Source organism: Pristis pectinata, chromosome 6 (assembly GCF_009764475.1).
Source record: "Pristis pectinata isolate sPriPec2 chromosome 6, sPriPec2.1.pri, whole genome shotgun sequence".
NCBI classification, from domain to species: domain Eukaryota; kingdom Metazoa; phylum Chordata; class Chondrichthyes; order Rhinopristiformes; family Pristidae; genus Pristis; species Pristis pectinata.
Window position 1 is genome coordinate 23,786,998 of NC_067410.1, and position 17,348 is coordinate 23,804,345.

Sequence of the window (17,348 nt, forward strand, 5' to 3'; positions counted from 1 at the left end):
AATCTTTCTTAGTAGGTGTTTGGAAACATAATGATCTATGAAAATCAGGATAAAAGTGCTTTCAAGAACACCATGAGCAGCAGTTTTCTTCACTGTGTTATAGACAATCAATAATAACGTCACTGCTGCTTCCACTCATCCTGTAACATCCTCTTACAATATAAAAATGAGATGAGATGCAGCAGTCCTTGAACTCAGAAAGGACATTCACATTATGGAAGTCATTTGATCCGCAATTAACTGGAGGATCTCCTTGACTGATTCATTATTTTTAGCCATAGCCAACACTTTAAATTGTGTATCCACATCTTACTCTGTGCTCCCCCACCCGTACCCCCCCCACCCCATAGCCCCACCCCACCTCGCCTCCCACGTCCCCAGAACCGTGGCTATCCTCGCCTCTCCTGTCATAGCTCCTATCTTCAAATCTTTGCATAGTAGGCCAGTGGAATGTTGGCTTCCTGATCATTTTGGGACGGGGCCCAGTCACTTTGAGGGCCAGTGTAAGCTGATTTAATTGCAAACATGAATATTCATCATTTAATGAAGGGGTATGTTGTATGCAGCCAAAAATTTTAAATTAAAAACTGTTTACTATTAGTTCCAATGCAGAAACTCTGGTTGCATTCCAGAGATTAAGGATCTGAGTCAATAAAACATACATCAAAAGAAGTATCTGAAATAGTGAAAAATCATTCTATTAACATTTACTGCTTAAATTAGGGTAATAAAAACATAATAATGTACCAAATGAAACATACAAGATTCTGGGAGGTCATGACAGGGAAAACTATACATCCTCTAGTGGAATAATCTAGAATCAAGGGTCATTCTCTAGAACTCGCTCATTTAAGACAGATGAGGTGAATTTTTTTTTCTCTCAACTTCTCATGGTCTGTTAAAACTGTATACAGAGTCCATTCTTTTATTCTACAATAGCAGTTTGATCCTCTGACTACCACAATGATGAACAAGGCTTTAAGAATGTGTAACTGGAAATCTGGACAGCTCTCTTTTTCATCTGTTAAACTGCTTAGAGCAAAGCAAGGCACGTTCAATTATGTATCCACATCTTATTCTGCACCCTACATTTGGATTGTTATCTTTGAAGATGGTTATCATTTTCTCAATGCAGCAGAACTCTGCCAAAATCTTTTTCATACTGAGCTGTTTGGGTAGTGTGGTGCATTGTCATTTGCTCCTTGTTCCTCATGTGACCTCTGTTGCTCAGGCTTCAAGAGATCATTGTTTGTCAGCTCTCTGCCACACTGACATCACCATCATGAAGTGCTTTGAGAGGCTGGTCATGGCATGCATTAACTCCAGCCTCCCAGACAATCTCGACCCACTACAATTCGCCTACCACTATAACAGGTCTACAATGGACGCCATCTCCCTGGCCCTACCCTCAGCTGTGGAGCATCAGGACAGTAAAGACACCTACGTTAGACTATTGTTTGTTGACTACAGCTCCGCCTTCAATACTATAATTCCAAGCAAACTCATCACCAAACTCCAAGACCTGGGACTCAACACCTCCCTCTGTAACTGGATCCTTGACTTTCTGACCAACAGACTGCAATCAGTGAGGATAGGCAGCAACACCTCCAGCACGATTATTCTCAACACTCATGCCCCACAAGGCTGTGTCCTCAGCCCACTACTCTATTCTCTATACACTTATGACTGCGTGGCCAGATTCTTCTCTAACTCCATCTACAAGTTTGTAGATGATACCACTGTAGTAGGCCGTATCTCAAATAACGATGAGTTGGAGTACAGAAAGGATATAGAGAGCTTAGTGACATGGTGTCAAGACAACAACCTTTCCCTCAATGTCAGCAAAACAAAAGTGCTGGCCATTGACTTCAGGATAGGGGGCAGCGTACTTGCACCTGTCTACATCAATGGTGCTGAGGTCAAGAGGGTTGAGAGCTTCAAGTTCCTAGGAGTGAACTTCACCAATAGCCTGTCCTTGTCCAACCACATAGACGCCATGGCCAAGAAAGCCCACTAGGGCCTCCACTTCCTCAGGAGGCTAAAGAAATTTGGCATGTCCTCTTTGACACTCACTCATTTTTACCAATGCACCATAGAAAGCATCCTATCTGGATGTATCATGGCTTGGTATGGCAACTGCTCTGCCCAGGACCGCAAGAGACTGCAGAGAGTTGTGGACACAGCCCAGCGCATCACGGACACCAGCCTCCCCTCCATGGATTCTGTCTATACCTCTCGCTGCCTTGGTGAAGCAGCCAGCTTCACCCACCCAGGTCATTCTCTCTTCTCTCCTCTGCCATTAGGCAGAAGATACAGGAGCCTGAGGGCACACACCACCAGGCTCAAGGACAGCTTCTATCCCACTGTGATAAGACTATTGAATGGTTCCCTTATACAATGAGATGGACTCTTAACCTCGCAATCTACCTTGTTTGACCTTGCACCTTATTGTCTACCTGCAGCTGTGACACTTTACTCTGTATTCTGTTATTGTTTTTACCCTGTACTACCTCAATGCACTCTGTACTAACTTAATTATCTGTACAAATGGTATGTAAGACAAGTTTTTCACTGTACCTTGGTACAAGTGACAATAAAAAACCAATACCAATACTTTTCCAATAACTTTTCAACATCACTCTAGTCTGTTTCATCAAAGCTAGCTTAAAATTGTACCCCTTCCAAATTTTCTGAATGGTGTTTTTTCTGCCTTTCGACTCTGAAATGACAGGCCTCGTTATGCCTTCCAGGTGGTAAACCTTCATCATAGCAATAAAGTTGTGTTAGGGGGGTATAAATGCTACTGATGTTGCCAGCCATGTCCCAATGCCTACTGGATGTCCAGGGACATTATCCACAATGAGCAAAGCTCTGTTGTCCAGGTTATTCCTCATACAATCTTTCAGTGAAGGCTGGAGAGAAGCATTGCAATATGATTTTGGCAGTTAGATAGTCACAATAGATTATAGATTAAGAAAGGCTTAGGCTTGCAGTCATCCTTGGCATTGCCTCCAATGAGAAGAGTAAAGTGATTTTTTTTCTGGCTGCTTTGAAGTCTGGTGCAGTTTTCTCATCCTTTGAACATGGACCAGGGCATCTTCTTCCAAAAGAGTCTCATCTCATCCATGTTAAATATTTGTCTAGCCAAGTTTCTTGTTAATTTGTTTGAGCTCCTTGGAAAATTTTCTGCTGTCATGTTATCTGTACTTACTGCCTCCTCCACAAGATAAATACTGTGCAGATTTGGCTGGCCTTAAATGTATCAGCATTTTCAGAAGATTTATCTCCTTCCTCACATTCTTTCAAGTCTTGCCATAATGATCTTATTTTTTCCTGGATCATCATCAAACGCAGGGGCACATGCTTCTTCAAGCAATGCCAACCTTGAAGAAATTCTCCTCTGCTCTCCAGTGGGATTTCCATCTGCCTCTTTTGTCTTGTTTACCCTTAGTGGTTTCTGTTTATCTTCTGATCCTCAATAATATGTTGACCAACACTTGCTTCTACAACCACATCTCTTTCCTTAACAAATCTCTCTGGACCAAACTCATCACGTGGATTCCAATCTGAAATTCCATGCTTTACAATGTGGATCCACCCAAGATCAGTGGTATCTTCAAACCATCCAGCATTTCTCGAAGCTTGGTTCTTGTTGCATCCTGAGATCCGCACAATGTCATGGTTTGATCTTCACCTCCCGCAGCAACCCTAACTCAATCTCAGAGTTATCATGTCCATGCTTCCATTTTATTCTTCACTGCATTCAGTGCTACATTAGACAACATTTTTCCTTCCTTTCTGATGTTAATGATAGCAAATTCCAACATTGCATGAATTCCACTATCATTCCTGACCTTCCCCCCCCCCCCCCTTCATTTCCTCAGATTCCATCTCTTCCCTGGTTCCATCCCTGCCAGGTTTTCACCATCTCTTCTGATCTTCCCTTCTCTGATCCTGAATGATCATTCTTCATCAGCCTCATCCTCCTTGGCCCCAATCATTATGAATCCAAAGTCCAACATGACATTGAACTCTTTTCCCACTGCCTGTGTCTCTGTGCCTGTTCCTTTGACCAGGGTTCTTTATCCCAGACTGCAGACCCTTTATTTTCTCTCCAGAATTCCTGATTCACTTGGATCTCTATTGGTCACTTTTCCCCCTCTCAATCTATTCATTGCTAACTGGTGACTCAACATTGATTGCCTTGATTTTTCTACCCCTCATCCATTCCTTCCTGCCTCTTCTGACCTCTAAGAACCAACTCTGATATTGTTATCAAACTTGCCAGCAAGGGTGGTGTTATTATGATCTGGCGAACAGACCTCTTTCTTGCAGAGGCCAAACAGTAGCTCTCAGTCACATCTTCATACTTCCCTCAGGATCATGACCCTGCTACCAATCATCAGGCTATTAATTCTCAGAGAAACACTTAGTTCCTTGGGAGACCTGCTCTCCACAACTTCTAGCCCCTCAAAGCTTAATTCTATCTCCTGCCCAAGATCCACAAGCTGGACTGTCCAGACAGACCCATTGTTTCAGCCCCCTTTGTCCCACCAAACTTACTTATTCCTCCCTTGACTCCAACCTTTCTACCCTGGTCCTGCCCCTTCTCACATACATCTGTGACACTTTGAATACCCTCGGTCACTTTGACAGTCTTCAGTTCCCTAGTCCCAACATACAATCTCTGTACACCTCAATCCCACACCAGTATGGTCCAGGGTCTGCATACTTCTTCCTTGAACAGTGGTCCAACCAGTTCCCCTCTACCAAGACACTCATTGGCCTGGTTTAACTCATTGAACAACTGCTCCTTCAACCTAACTCACTTTCTCCAGATCAATGGTTTAGGTTTGGGAAATTGCAAATGCCCAAGCTACGACTGTTTTTCTTTGGGAAATGTGGATCAGTTTCAACTCCACTTGGGCGACCTCCCTCAACTATTTTTCCGGTCCATCAACAATTGCATTGGTATTACTTGCTGCTCAATACAGGACTTGAACATTTCAGTACTTTTGCTACCAATTTCCACTCTGCTCTCTACTTCACATGTTCCACCTCTGACCCTTCCCTTTCTGGTTCTCCTACTCCATGCCAGGGCATGTGCCAGTAACAAACTTCTGTTACAAGCCCACAGACTCCCAATGCTATCTCAACTATTGTTTCTCCCATCCTGCTTCCTGCAGGACTCCGTTCCGTTCTTTCAGTTCCTCTGTGTGCTTGTTCTGGTGATGAGACATTCCCCACGCATGCCACTGAGATGTTTTTCTTCTTTCTGAAATCATAGCTTCCCCTCCACCATCACAGATGAAGCCCTTGATCTAATATCATCTATTTCCCCCATCTCTGCTCTCACCTCCTCTCCTCCTGAACAAAGCAAGGAAACATTCCATGCCACCAGCCTTTGCAATCCATGGATCATCCTTCACCTTTTCCCACCAGCTTCAAAATCTTCCCCTCTCCTTTCAGCAATTCAAAATAGTTGTTCCTTTTACCAGTCCTTGGTTTGCTCTTCAGTCCCCATTAACCTCTCTCTTTTTTTACAGCACTTGGCCATGCAACTGCAGGAAATGGCCACACCTTTCATCTCTTCCTTTCCCACCATCCAGGGACCCAAATGAAATTGTGCGCGTTAATGTCCTGTCCATAACGAGATTGATGTAAGTTTCCAGAATTACTCACCACTGCAGAACACCGACAACATGAATAGTTCCATGAGCCCTAAGGGTTTTCTCCAGGCAAGGTGGTGAATCAGTTGCATTTCTTCCAATCCAGTGTAGTGCATTTTGTGTTCATAATGGAGAAATCAAATGCAGGTTGGATGATCACTTTGGGAACACCTATATTCAGTCTACAGGGACAACTCTGAGCTTCCTCTTCCCTGCTACTTTAATTCTTCATCTCACCTCCACTTTGACCTGTCTGCCTGTGGCCCCCTATGCTGTTATAATGAGGAGCTTGAGGAACAACACCTCTTCTTCCATCTGGGCACATTGCAGCCTTCTGGACTCAATACTGAATTCTACATCTTCAGATAGCTCTCTTTTTCAGATCTGGCCATTTCTGCTGTAAATCATCAATATGTGGCCAGAGCTGTTTTTCTCTTTCCACTAGCACAACCTGATCTGTTGGACCTGTCCAACAGTCCTGTATTTTGCAACTTCTATGTTGCTTTGTTTGTATTCTCACTTTCTAACTTCCCCCATAAATGTATCAACCAGATGACCACAACAACTTATCCCTGTGGCAACCTTGCCCTCACCCACTCACAGGCATTCTCTTTGCCCTATTATCCCTCCACCTTCTCTGCAACTTGAAACTAACTTGTTTTTTCTCTTTCTCAGTTCTGATTGAGCTCTTTGACTTAAAACATTAGCGCTCTCTCTCTTTTTACAGACGTTGCCTGACCTGCTGTATGTTTCCAGTATTTTCATCTTTAGTTCAGGGCTTTGCATGTAGATTTTGATCTTCTAACCTCATATTTAACGCCATTACCATTTTTTCCACTTTAACAACTTTTCCCTAAGGAACACATGATGAACTTCCAGGGGTAACATTGTGCTACCACTAATTATCCTTGCATATTTATGAAGATCAAGATTTTCCCCATTGTACTCTTACTGTATCATAGAACAGTCTATTTTCGTTGTTGTAGTCTGTTTCAAAAGTGGTCTGTGTAAAAATTGTGGTTGGTTTCAAGGACCCATTATGTCATAGGGCTGTGTCTGTGACTACAAGGTGTCTGCGTTAACATAACAAAATGGTCATTGTAATGAACAGTGATCCTGTTGACATAGCTGCACCTCTGATTTCAGTTTGCATTAATTACTTAAATTATCACTAAATGTGAACTGAAGGCTGACACACTTTCAATATAGGATACAATAGAACTAGATTGCATGCTGGTGCTTGTTTAAGATTAATAATGATTCCCATTAATTAATATGACCAATTGTATTTCTTTCCTTCTGCTCCTGAACAATAAATATTGTTTGATATAGCAAAAGAAATTTTGCAATTTGAAGACACATACCTAAAGAGTCAATTTTGCATTACAGCTAAAGTTTGTAAATTGAAGATTAACTATAATATTATTGTTCTGTATTGGAGTCCAGAATTGTGAAGCTATGTTTAATTTGTATTGTTTTGATTTGAGTAACGCTTTGTGAAGACTCTAGAATGTGCTTGTGTTAACAGTACAATTGAGATCTATATGAGACATGGTTGGTAGCAATTACAGCAGTGGAACAGTGTGATAATATGCTGAAATCTCTTCTGCAGCCCATTTTGATAATTATTCAAAGCTGCTAATCAAGCTTTCTTATTTAGTTCCTAGCTCTTGATACTGCCTTAGCAAAATCTCTCCTATCCAACATTGTTTGTTCCAACAGACGTGCATCACAAAATGTTCTTCCCCCTAACTTCCAAGTTCCTTTCTGGCTGTTTTAAGATGGACCTTACCCTAGTAGCAAGTAGGCAATGCAAAATCCTGGACTCCAGTGGATACCCTTCACCTTTTGAATTATCTTCATACTGCAGGCTTCCAACAGTTTAATGAAGCCACACTTAGAGGTAGAGTTCAGAAGCCTCATTATAAGAATGGTGCCTTGGATTGCAACTTGAGTGAGAAGTTATTTCAAGGCAATCATGGTTGTTGGGAAATAAATTCATTCCCTTTTGCACATTTGACACTTGGTTCTTTGATGTAGTTTAACGGCAGCTTTTCGGTTTACATTCTCAGTTACTTCTTGATATAGGAGTTGGCTGAATGTTTTTATCTTTCATTAACATGTAATTTAGGGAAAGTTGAAGGATGTTAGAAAGACTGATAATACCTGGGGACTTCTGTGTAAGTTTTTAAGGCAGCAGAATGAAGAGGTCACTGGAATCACTGAGCAACTAACTTGTCCCTTATATCCAGAAATTATGTTATTTCCTCCTCATTTCCTCCTCTTCTGGTTCTCCCTGACTTTACTCCCATCAAAGTACTTATTCTTCCCAAGAAAAATGTAAATATTTCATTGTCTGTATTCCAGCTTCCATGTAGCTTCAGAAGTTTTCAGCAATACCAACATTCGTAGAGATTTCCTCAGTTTTGTTCTTACTGAATCCTTAATCCAGGCTTCTGGATTCCAGTAATCTAATTTTTACCTTACTTTTCTTCCTGCAAGTTAAATAAATTGTATTGTATATATCCAAATAAGTTATTTTGGATATAATTTACATGTATTTTAACTTCCCCTATCTTTGTCGCTACTTCAGTTTATTCTGTCCTGACTGTATTTATATTAGTTTGTGGAAATACCCCTCTGCTCCTTATGCTTGTTTAATCTTGAGCCTGCATTTTACAATGTTTGTTATTTCTAGAGCCATTGTATATCAGCTGACAATCAAACATATTTGATAGCACAGTTTTCATAAATTGTCATATTAACACTGTTTAAAATGTTTTATATTTTATATTCAACAATGTTATGCTGTAAAGTCAAATGGCTGTGTGCAAATGTAATATTGTTTTCTAATAATAATGTACTTCTTGTGTCTTCTACTTGGTTTGCATTGAGTTAGTTATTCATAGTGAGTTTATTTTGTTTTCAGTATGAATACTTCAATGCTGTTTTAATAAACGAAAAAGATGAAAATGGCAACTATGTGGAACTTGGGAAGGAATTTATTTTGGAGCCTAATGAACATTTTAATAACTTGCCTGTCAACGTCAGCTTAAGTGACGTCCAAGTACCAACCAACAAGTACAACAAAGGTATGCTGGAATTTTATATTATTTCTGTTTGTTTTGCTTCTGACAGTTCCAACAATTTATACTGAATATGTAATAAACAGCATGAAGTTTTAATTGTATGAAAACATGGTTTTAGATTAGATGCTTTATACTTCAAAAAAGTGTGTAAATGCATGTAAGTGCATTAAGTTTATATATGTTCTGTAAAGTTATTCACAATTCAGGCAGTTGTACAACCATATTGGGTGTGATTAATTAAATTGTATTCATTCATTAGATCTTCAATTTCAAAAAAATCTGTTTCAGATTGTTGTTTGACAAAGTGCTCCTAGCAAACTATAGCAGTTAATTTTTCTGAATGTATATCATGTATGCAGTTATTGTGAATAGCATATGCAGCTGGCCAAAAGTAATATAATCCCTGTTCATCTGTATACACAACAAAATAAATAATAATAGGTACAGCTGAATGATTACAAGAATGTAGTCTGTTCCCTGGGTTTATGTTTCTTGTTTTTAGATGATGGTTCTTAATTGTTTACACTTGCCTTGCATGATTTTTGATTTTATGTTAATTATGTAATGATATTCTGGCATTCATTAGTTTATACTTGATTGAGAAAAAGAAAGATTATATGGAATACATTTCCTATGATTCAAGAGAAACTATCATTTTATTTTCACCTGTCAAACAATGGATTTTTGAGAAGTATTTAGTTTCTCAAAACTCTTGGCTCTTTGTATTGAATATTTATATCATAACTGCAAATGATAAATTCCTTGCCCAGCAATGTGATAGTTCCCTTTAGTGGATTGTCACTTAATGTTCTGATTTGCAAGGAGTGTTATGAAACATAAAAGAAATCACCCATGAAATGAACAGAATATTGCACCATTGATGGCATGCCACAGATATTCACTCAAGTGAAATACCATTTAACTCTCATACGGCTTTGGTATTTGTGTCTTCTAGGTCCTTTATAACTTGCCAAATATTGCTATGAATATGTTCCTCGCCCTGACCATATTTGTAACTGAATCCATTATACACCATTATAGAGATCATATTCTGCATAATCTAATCTTACTTTTGATAGTGTTACAAATTTATGAGGAGGATCACTATGATTCACCAATTAATTACTTGTGGATGATAATTAGCTTGTGGGGGCACAATTACGTTATTCAATAGTAGGTCGTTTTTTTAAAGCATATTATTAGTGATGTCAAAAATTGACTTTACAATTGATTTTACATTTCAAATTTTACAACTCTGCAACCTTGTTGGTTTTTCAAACTCATCTTCAAAAGCAACAGTGCAATCTTGGCTCAACCCCTAATAACAAAGCCAAGTTTATTACAACTTAAAGTTCAGGACACTACTCCTGACGTACAGGTATCTAACCAATGTTTCTGCTACATTGGCACACAAGGTGATACATCTAATTTTAACTTTCTATTGAAATCCATTAAGCAGGGAAGGCTCGGGCAAAACAAAAGAGTTAATAATAGTTCTGAAACAAATGAAGAGAAAAAGATAATTGTCAGAAATGGTACATTAAGCAAGAGCTAAAAGATATAAAGTAATTGAACTAGGGAAGAGGAAAAAAGTGTGTGAGTAAAACATGTAAACAACTAGTTTGGGTGTGTTCCCCAGATAAGCATTTTTTTGTATCCAGCCACAAATTAAATGAATGGTAGGCGTAGATTTAACTGGGAGAGAATAATGTGGAAACATTTATTGAGATATGGCTGTGACCAAACTAATTAATTCTGACTAGAAGATCAAACTATGGGAAAGACATGGGAAATGGTAGAGGAAACAGGACCCACAGTACTTTAAGGGTAAAATCTCAGCATTGATGAGAGATATAATGAAAGGTTAGAAGACAATTCAGATTTTATGGATAGAATTACAAAGTATAAAAAGATTTAATATTGTTTTATAGCTGTAGGTAAACCCTCTGGTATGAATTGTCAAGTGGTAGAGTTAATACATTTGGAAATTAGATAAGCATGTAGCAGAGGCAAGGTTGTTTTAATAAGGATTTGTTTCTTTATTTGGATCTAAAAGGCAGTAAATTTCTGGACTGTATCCAAAATGTCATCTGCAACAAAGGCCCAGATTTTCCCAAGCAAGTATTCCCCACATAACTGGCAGCCACCTCAGTGTATTATTTGAATATATAAGACCTGAAATGCAGTTAGCTGTTTATTACAAATTTCACAAATGCATTCTAACGTTGGACCGCTCATGTTGTTCAAGGAGGGAACATGATATTGTGGAGGCCATCTAACACATATGGTGGGAAATTTACTCAAAAAACCTGCACAATGCTGGATCTGATAAAGAGTTCTTTTCCATTGATTACAATGGTGGAAAATAACTGCAAATTGTGAAAGTGTTGGTATTTCTAGATTTTTATAGTTAGTTTAATTTTATTAAATGTAATTTTAGTTTATAAAAACTTATTTTTATATGTCTTTGAAATGGTTTGAGTAGTTTATAACAGATTTAAATGTTTTTTGAATGGCAAAAACATTCAGAACCATTCACTGCTTTTGAAGCTTTAACAGCTGGCTAATTTAGAGGACGTGGGCTACAGAATTATTGAGATATATCACGGAAATATGTGGAACAGGAGGAGGCTTTTCATCCTGTTGTGCCCCTTTCAGTGAAATTTGGAACTATGTAGGTTGCTCTCACTTGCCAGCTCTTGGTCTGGAGATTCATGGGTAAAGGCTCTTGAAGTGCTAATCCAGATACTTCTCAAATGAATGAGTTTTTCTGCCTCCACCACCATTTGAGGCAGTGAGTTCCAGCCACCACCACTCTGGGTGAAATCATCTTTTCTCAAATGCTTTCTAGTCCTTCTACTAAATAAAATGCCTATGTACCCTTGTTATTGTACCCTTGTTATTGCCCCCTTGTTGAGAGAAAAAGGTGCTTCCTGCTCACTTGCCCAGTCCTCAGATGATTTCATACACCTCAGTTAAATCTCTCTTCTGTCTCCTTTGTTCCCTGATCCAGTCAGTCTCACCTCATATCTGTAATTCTTCTGTTCTAGCAGCAACCTTATAAATGACCTAAGCACCCTCTCTGACGTTATCACATCCTTAGATGACTCTCACAATTTTTTTAAGATAAGATATCTTCATTAGTCACATGTATATCGAAACATGCATAGAGTGTTCTGGGGGCAGCCCGCAAGTGTCGCCACACTTCCAGTGCCAACATAGCATGCCCACAACTTCCTAACCTGTATGTCTTTGGAATGTGGGAGGAAACCGGAGCACCCAGAGGAAACCCATGCAGACACAGGGAGAATGTACAAACTCCTTACAGACAGCGGCCAGAATTGAACCGCTATACTACGATGCTTTTTCCCGCTGTTTTGTGTTCTTTTAACCTTAATTTTCAGGAAATGGGCATTGTTGGCAGTGCCGGCATTTATTGCCCATTTCTAATTGTCCTTGAGGGTGGTGGTGAAGTGTTTCAAGAATCATGGTGGCCCTCCTGGTGAAGGCACTCCCACAATGCTGTTGGTCAGGGTGTTCAGGAACTTAGACCCATTGATGATGAAGGACTGGCAATATATTTCCTAGACAAGATGAACCTGCAAGTGGTATGATTCCCATGTGCCTGATGCCCTTGTCCTCTTCAGTCAAAGTTGTGGGTTTGGGAGCTGTTGTAACAACAATCTAGATGGATAACTGCAGTGGACTTTGTCAACACAGCAGCCACTGAGAACTGGTGATGGAATGAATGTTTAGAGTGCTTGATATGGTGCAATTAAGCAGGCGGCATCCTGGATGTTGCTGAGGTTCTTGAGAGTTGTTGGTGCAGCACTCATCCTGGCAAGTGGAGATTATTCTATCATGCTCCTGATTTGTGCTTTGTAAATGGTGGAAAGGCCTTGTGGTGTCAGGAGGATACCCAGAAGTTGCAGGATACCCAGCTTCTGACCTGCCATGATAGCCATGGTATATGTCTGGCTGCTCCAGTTGAGATTTTGGTCAATGGTGACTCCTGGATATTGATGGAGGGGAACTCGACAAATGGTAATGGCATTCAGTGTCAAGGGTAAGTGCTTAGATTTTCTCTTATTGGAGATGGTCATTGCTTGGCACTTAGGTGGTACCTGACTGTTGTCTAAGTTTTCTGTATACAGCCATGGACTGCTTCATTTGCTGAGGAGTTGGAAATGGAATTCAACATGTGCCATCATGAGTAAACATCTGCACTTCTGACCTTATGATGGGGGGAAGGTCATTGGTGAAGGAGCTGAAGATGGTGGGTCCTAGGACACTGGTCTGAGGAACTGGTGCAGTGATGTCCTGCGATGGGGATCATTTATCTCTGACAACCACAATCACTTTCCTTTGCTCAAGGTATAGCTAGAGTGTTTCCTACTTGATGTCTGTTGACTACAGTTTTACTAGGGCAGCTTGGCAGCACATACAGTCGAATGCTACTTTGACGAGAAGGGTAATCTTTCTCGTATCATCTCTGGAATTCTTTTCTTTGGTCTATGGCTTTGAGGTCCAAAGTTGGGTGGTCCTGGTGAAGACCAAACTGGGCATTGGTGAGAAGGTTATTGGTGAGTAAGTTCCACTTGATAGCACTGTCAATAATAGTTTCCATCACTTTGCTGATGACTGTGGGTAAACTGGATGGTAATTCATTGGATTGGATTTGTCCTACTTTTTGTAAACATAAGAAATATGGGAAATTTTCCACATTGTCGATAAATGCAGTTGTACTGGAACAGCTTGATAAGTGGCACAGCTAGTTCTGGAGTGCATGCCTTCACTAATACAGCTGTGGTGTTGTCTTAGGGATGGGGGAATGTGAAGATTAGTGAGGGCATTGAATACAGGGGGCTTGTGCTCCAACTTTATAAAACATTGGTCAGACCTCAGCTGGAGTTCTGGTCGCTGCACTATAGGAAGGATCTGATGGTGCTGGAGGAGCTGTAGAAGAGATACACCCAGGATCTTTCCTGGGATGGAAGGTTTCAGTTATGTGGAGAGACTAGGTCTGTTTACCCTGGAATGGAAGAGATTAAGAGAGGACATGATTGAGGGTTATATATGGGGGAGACTGCAGGAAACTTTTCCCTTATCAGAGGTATATAAAAGAAGAGGATATGGATTTAGGGGTAGGAGATTTGGAGAGGATTTGAGAGGGGCCTTTTTCACCCAGAGAGTGGTGCACACCTGGAATGCCCTACTGGAGAGAGTGGTGGAAGCAGAATCACTGACAGCATTAAAGAAGTAGTCTTTATGAGCAGCTAAGTTGCCTCGGCACAGGAGGCTATGGACCAAGTGCGGGAAGATAGGATTATTATGGATACCATCAGGCCAGCATGGACGTGGTGGGCCAAATGGCCGGTTTCCATGCTGTATGATTCTACTTGCACAATACACAAAGACTAGATGTCCACCTCCATGCCACATTAGGGTGTTCTGAAGGCCCTCTGCTTCTTCCTTGAATGGAAGCCCCACTATTTTGGCTCCATCAGTGTTCACTTGGCTGAACTTGTCTTCACACTGAACAACTCTTCCTTCAACTGCATTCTCTTTCTCCAGATCAGTGGTGTAGCTTTGGGAACTTGCATGGATCTAAACTATGCCTGCCTCTTGGTGGGGTATGTGGAACAGTCTTTGTTTCAGTCCTCAATTTCTTCCAGTGCGTGATGACTGCATTGCTGCTGCTTCCTGCACTCATGCAGAACTCAAAAGTTTCTTCACTTTTCCTCTCAACTTCTCCCCTGCTCTTACCTTCACAGGGTCCTTATCTAACTTTTCTCTTCTCTTCGTCGATTTCTCTGCCTCCATCTCAGGGATAGGCTAGCATCCATTATAAGCCTACGGACTCCCGAATATTCTTTCTCTCATTCTGCTTCTTGTGAAGACTCCATTCCTTTCTCCCAATTCCTCCCTGTCGTATTTGCTCTGACTTTCCACACAGTGGCCTCTGAGGTGTCTTCCTTCTTTCTGAATGGTGGCTTCCCCTCTAACATTGTTGGCAGAGCCCCTAAAATCCCCTGGGTCTTCACCTCCCACCTCACCAACCCGTGCATTCAACAGATCATCCTTTGCAATTTCTGCCAGCTTTAACAAGGTTGCATCTGCAGACATATTTCCCTTCCTACTGAATGTTGCATCAGGCTGTTGTGCTTCTGAATTACTACAAATTAGCGATTGCCAAATTTGTCTGGGTGTTACAGTCAGCATCTGTAAGAACTGACTGAAAAATGGCAGAGTCTGGGCCAGGGACATGTTAATTGATTCTCAGAAATCCAGTGTCCTGTGTGGCCATTACGTAAGAATGGTACATCATTTCAGGTGAGAGGCTGATGTGCAATTACACATTAAAAACAACAGGGCTGTCAACCAGTTGTTCTTCCTGCATGGGATGAATACAAAGGAAATTACTGCACTAAATTTAACATTCTAATCTGAGTGCTAACAAAAACACATTAAAATATTAAAAGTCACTCTGGGTTGGGACAGCCGTCTGTCCAAATGAAATGATTCCTGGCCATATCCATGGACTCCCTGTTGTCTTATGGAGCTGAGTGTTTGAAGCAGTTGTGTTAACAAAGGATTCTGTAGGGCCCTAAAAATAACCATGTCAATTATCGAATTTCTTCAGCCTGGACAAATGAAAACTAATCTGACGTTCTCCTGTTATACAAGGGTATATAAAATGCAAAGTAATTGCATTCAAGAATTAAATCTTCCAAAAACAACTTATTATAATTAAATTTGAAGTGAACTGAGCTCTGAATTTTTGAACAATTAATTTCTGTAAAATAGATTTGTTTGAAGAATATTTTTATTCAGATATGGGTTCCTAACACATTCTCTTTGAGTGAACATTTGGGTCTTGCAAATGCTCGTAGCTGGGGAGCCAGGAGAAATGGCCCACTGACACAGTGGTGCTGACAACCAACGTACCATGGCTGGCTTGGCTTGCAATCAAATCAAATGTTATTCCATCTTGTGAGGATGATGTCATCAGTACCAAGGCTCTAAACTGAGTGTCAACAAGCTTTTGATAAAAGGCCACTCAGTTGGCAATGATGGGTGCAGGAAATCAGCAGGAGGCTAAATTAGAAGAATATAGGGATCTAGGAGCAATAGGTCTCTAGGAAATTGCTGAGGTTGTAAGGGAGCATGTCATAGAAGTTTTGAACAGAAGGACAAAAATTTTAATCTACATTATTGCAAATGTTTTCCATTAGACCATTCACTAATATTGATATTCTCTTACTGTGTTCAAAATTGGAGTAAACTGGCAAATATTTTTTTTAAATTGTGGTTAATTTTTTTTTGTACTTGCTCAAAAGCCCAAATGAAACTCCAAAATTTGCTCACCATTCTGTCATCAGCTTCATAGAAATGGCACCCTGCCATGGGCTTACTACTGTAATGCAATGAGTGTTGTAAAATAATTATATTAGGTATGAACTAAACTCAAAAGAGGAAGTTGTTCTTGTCCATGCTAGCTTAGATACACTTTTAACAATGTGGTAAATGGGAATTATGGTTAACCGCAAATTAACTGTTGCTAGAACGATTCTCCTTCAGGTTGTAATTCTTGGAAATTTTAAAAATTATTTTTTCTCATTCACTCTTTCTGTCTTTAAATCCACTCTTTTTATTTGCCTTAATATTTCTTTCAGTATCTTATTTGGCATCAATTCATTTTAATTTACTTTTCTTTCTCCATCTGTTGGCTGTTAATCTCACAGTCCTTCAATGTGGTTAAAGAGATAACACAATTGCCTGCCTTGTTCAATCAGAGCTCTCATTGCGATGTTATCACCTCACATTTTCAACATCCTGCCATGTGAAAATTAAAAAGCCCGACTGATAGACGATGACAATTTTGAAGTGAATGAACTTGGGACTATGGGGTTTTTGTTTAAAGATGAAGCTGGTGTAAGAGTTGCACGGTGGAAAAGTGGATGCACGTGGCAGATTAACTGCAAAAGTGAACTCTGTTAAATGATATAAGGGAGGCATGAAATAGAAGTTTATATCTGAACCAATTCTAATGGGCAAATATACATTCCTTTCTAAATAAAAGAATGAATGTTGCAAATTCTTACAATTCATGGAGTAAAAAGTGCCCAAGCCATGGTTTGCACAAAGCACCTGCCATTCATGCATTCTTATATGACAGAAGAATAATAATCTCCATTCAATATTCATCTCTATTTTATGGCCTAAGGAAACCACATGGTGGGTGACACTTTTGGTCATGTTTTGTGCAGCTGTGGGAAGCTTGGCCTCTGCAGTCTGTGACTAAGATTCGGAATCAATGAAAACAAAAATCCTGCTTGGTTCCTTCCGCGGTGATTTTAAATGTGAGAATGTTTTGATCCAGTGGTTTTAATTCTGCCATGGTGAGTTTTATTAGGGGTTCTTATTTGGCTGGTGTTCCTGGGCATTGGCTGCCCTTTGACCATGAATTGTTTCCAGAAATTGGGCAGAAATCTGTGATATTGCATCCATGACTGAGAGCACATGATTTTAAGCTTTGATGTCCCTTAATAAGAATTTTGCTTGCCTTTCTATCATTCTTTGCCTTGTA

The 17,348-nt window shown here is 40.1% G+C and overlaps 1 protein-coding gene across 1 annotated transcript in view; it reads left to right on the plus strand.

The window, feature by feature from the left end:
• cacna2d3a (calcium channel, voltage-dependent, alpha 2/delta subunit 3a) overlaps positions 1 to 17,348 on the plus strand; it is a 556,823-nt gene that overhangs the window by 211,371 nt on the left and 328,104 nt on the right. The window contains 1 exon segment of the mRNA XM_052017619.1: positions 8,599 to 8,761. Within this exon segment, the coding sequence (XP_051873579.1) occupies positions 8,599 to 8,761 (163 nt within the window).